This window comes from Bison bison, unplaced genomic scaffold (assembly GCF_000754665.1).
Source record: "Bison bison bison isolate TAMUID 2011002044 unplaced genomic scaffold, Bison_UMD1.0 scf7180017864499, whole genome shotgun sequence".
Classification (NCBI taxonomy): Eukaryota; Metazoa; Chordata; class Mammalia; order Artiodactyla; family Bovidae; genus Bison; species Bison bison.
The window spans coordinates 4,733,865-4,737,100 of record NW_011495058.1 but is presented as its reverse complement, the minus strand read 5'-3'; the positions used below and the strand labels follow the sequence as shown (position 1 = coordinate 4,737,100).

The 3,236-nt window shown below is 57.2% G+C and overlaps 1 protein-coding gene across 1 annotated transcript in view; it reads right to left on the bottom strand.

The window, feature by feature from the left end:
• Window positions 1–2,184, bottom strand: part of CAMK2B (calcium/calmodulin-dependent protein kinase II beta) — a 63,447-nt gene extending 61,263 nt beyond the window's left edge. Inside the window, exons 1-2 of the mRNA XM_010829115.1 lie at window positions 2,096–2,184; window positions 1,211–1,305 (exon numbers count right to left, since the gene is read on the bottom strand). Coding sequence (XP_010827417.1) covers window positions 1,211–1,305; window positions 2,096–2,184 — 184 coding nt within the window. The remainder of the gene's footprint in view (window positions 1–1,210; window positions 1,306–2,095) is intronic.
• Window positions 2,185–3,236: the final 1,052 nt, after the last annotated feature.

Genomic DNA, 3,236 nt, shown 5'->3' with positions numbered 1-3,236 from the left:
GATGACGCAGGCCTGACCCCACTGGTGCACAACCAGCCTCTCAAATGGGCTGGGACCGGAGCGCCTGCCCCTGGAAGCACTCAGCCCCGAAGGCCTGGTACACAGCAGGCACCCAAACACCCACACACGGCTCAGCAAACCACACAGCAGGCTCAGCCGTTCGCCCCCGCAGACTGCTGGGCTAGAAGCTGCAGACCCCACAGACGGAGGCGTTCTCTGCACCAACCGCAGGGCGGGATGTGGGCCAGGACTGCCGACAGTCAGGGCCTCTTGGAGGAGAAGGAGCCTCTCAATTAGATTTGTGTCTGGATGCTAACCAGGGTCGTGGGTGTGCATGGGAGGAGGTGGGAGAGGACTTAACTCAGCACTGTCTGCCCAGGGCTCATCCAGCCCCTCTTGTCTAATCCTCGGTTAGAGATCCGTGGGATCCCCACAGCACTGGGGGGTGGCAGGTCCCACCAGACTCCTTCCCTGGTTCCCCGCCTTTGTCCCCTCACCTCTGTGCTCTGAATTCACCTGCTCGGGGAGGCACCTCCACCATGGCCTTGTCACACTCATTCACCACATGTCATCCCCTCCCCCCACATCTTGCCCACCCCCACCACATGGAACACCACTGGATCAGGGGTCTGTCTGTCTGTCCAGAACAGGCTGTCCCCCAGCAAGGGCCTGGAAAGTGCCAGATGGGGTGAGGCCACATGCCCAGGGCCAGCTCGTGGCCAGCATCACATCCATCCCTTCAGGCACCCGCCACCAGCCCTCCCAGGACAGTCAGATGAGTCCCCATGTGCATCCCTGGGTCCAGAAGACTGGCAGGGTCCAAGTCAGGAAACATGCCATTCAGGTGGCCCCTCAAGCATCCAAAGTCTTCAGGTCCCTACGTCCTCCTCTGGCCCATATTCTTGGGCAGATGACACTATCTGACCACATCAGCCACCTGGTTGCATGGCTCTCCCCTCCAGCCCTGGGGAGAAGAGACGGGGGTTCCACAGTCCCTAAACGAGAGCAAGAGTGCAATTCCAGGTGTGAGGGTGTGTGGGTGCCTCTTGCTCCCAGCCCTGCGCAGCCGCGAGCCCTGTTCACACCCCACTGCAGCCACGAATCCCGCTCCGATTGTGTCGCCCAGAAGCCACAGGCCACTCCCCGTCCCCCAGCACAGGCTCCCCCTGCCCCCGGCTCGCACCGGCCAACACAGCCATTCCCTCCCTACCTCTGGCTGACAGCTTCTTGGTGTTGATGATCTTGGCCGCATACTCATGGCCGGTGCAGAGCTTGACACAGCGACGGACCACAGAAAAAGCCCCCCTGGGGAGAAACAAGGAAACAGAGGCAATTAATCCCCCCAGTGAACACCCAGCATTCAGTCATGATGCCCGGCCTCGGGCAGAGATCTGTATGAGGAAGGGGTGTGTTAGCTGGTGTCAATGTTAGTTGCTCAGTCATGTCTGACTCTTTGTGACCCCATGGGCTATAGCCTGCCAGACTTCTCAATCTGTGAAATTCTCCAGGCAAGAATACTGGAGTGGTAAGTCATTCTCTTTCTCCAGGGGACCTTTCCAACACAGGGATCAAACCCAGGTCTCCCACACTGCAAGCAGATTCTTTACCATCTGAGCCACCAGGGAAGCCCCAAGAATATTGGAGTGGGTATCCATTCCCTTTTCCAGGGGATCTTCCTGACCCAGGGATCAAACCAGGGTCTCCTGCATTATAGGCAGATTCTTTACCATCTGAGCCACCAAGGAAGCCCTGAGGAAGGGGCACCCCTCCCCAAAAGACTTCCAGCCTCCTGGCACCACCTTTCGTGCCAGCCCCACAGGGGCCTCTTTCCCAGCAGCTCGAAGATCCCAGTTGACTGGCACACTCAGCTCCTATGAGACCCCTGGCCTCGGCATCCTCGCGGACCAGCAGGACTGAGGGCCTGTCTGGGGGCCTCTCAGTGAGCACCGTCCTTCACTCTATGCCAAGTCCTCGAGACCCAGGGTCCTCCCAGAGCAATGAACGCTGGCCCGGCTCCAGACAGTGGAATAGGGAGGTGCAGCCTGTGGGGACTCGCTGAAGGTTCTGGAGGGAGGGAGAAGCATCACATAATTACGCTGCAAAGCTGGAGGTGAAGGTCCCTCCTCCAGATCCTCCACCGCCACTACACAGCAGAGGCAGCCAGTCCCACAGCGGAGGAGACATTTACCCGCCCACAGCATCAATGCTTCTGAGAGGAGCAGAGACCAGCCTGGAGGGCTGGGAGAAGGAAACCTGAAAGGCGGGGTGACCGCTGCCGAGGTCATTGAGAGGTTCTGTATGTGACTCCTCAAACAATGACCCTTGAGAGGAGGATGGTGTGCAGGAGGTGGCAGAGCAAGCCAGAGCCCCGAGAGCAGGCCCATGAGGGTCCTGGGGCCGGTGGGGAGCACAGGCCAGAGGGAGCCTGGGGTCCATCAGAAGATCCTCCACGGTATTCGACTTGTCACCACCGTTGGTTTAATTTGATTTGAGATCATTTTCGAAGAACATTAGACCCAGCAGGTATGAGACAAAGCCAGAACAGGAAACGTCTGGGGAAGGGTCCAGACTGGAGGCTGCCACGGGAGGTGGGCACAAAGGCTGAACACATGAACCAGTGGGGCGGGGGACACCCCTGACCACAGGCCCCTTCTCTGTCTTCCCTCCCCAGAGGCCCTGCAGGCACAGCCCCCATTGGAACCCAGCACTCCCCCGCCCCTGCTGCCCACAGAGCCTGAGAAGCCCACCAGCTGCTTTAGCCCCGGCTCCAGGTGATGGGAAAGCAACGTCTTAAATAGAGAACACATTTCTGCTATAATCCTTTTTGGGATAAAACTTGGGGGCCTTCCCTGGCGGTCCAGTGGTTAGGATTCTGCCCTTCCAACGCAGGGGGGTGCAGGTTCAATCTCTGGTCTGGGAAGCTCCCACATGCCACAGAGAAACTAAGCCTGCATGCCACAACTATTGAGCCTGTGCTCTAGAGCCCAGGAGCCACAACTACTGAAGCCCTCACGCCCTAGAGCCCATGCTCTGCAACAAGAGAAGCCACCGCAGTGAGAATCCCGCACACCACAATGAACACTCAGCACAGTCAAAAATAAATTTTTTTTAAGTCTAACTCACCTTTAAAAAATAGCAATAAGAATAATAAAAAAAACTTCATTAAGATGGACTATTCACTTCCTTGGGAAAAAAGTAAATATTACACTAGATCTAATTGAACATTTTCTTAACAT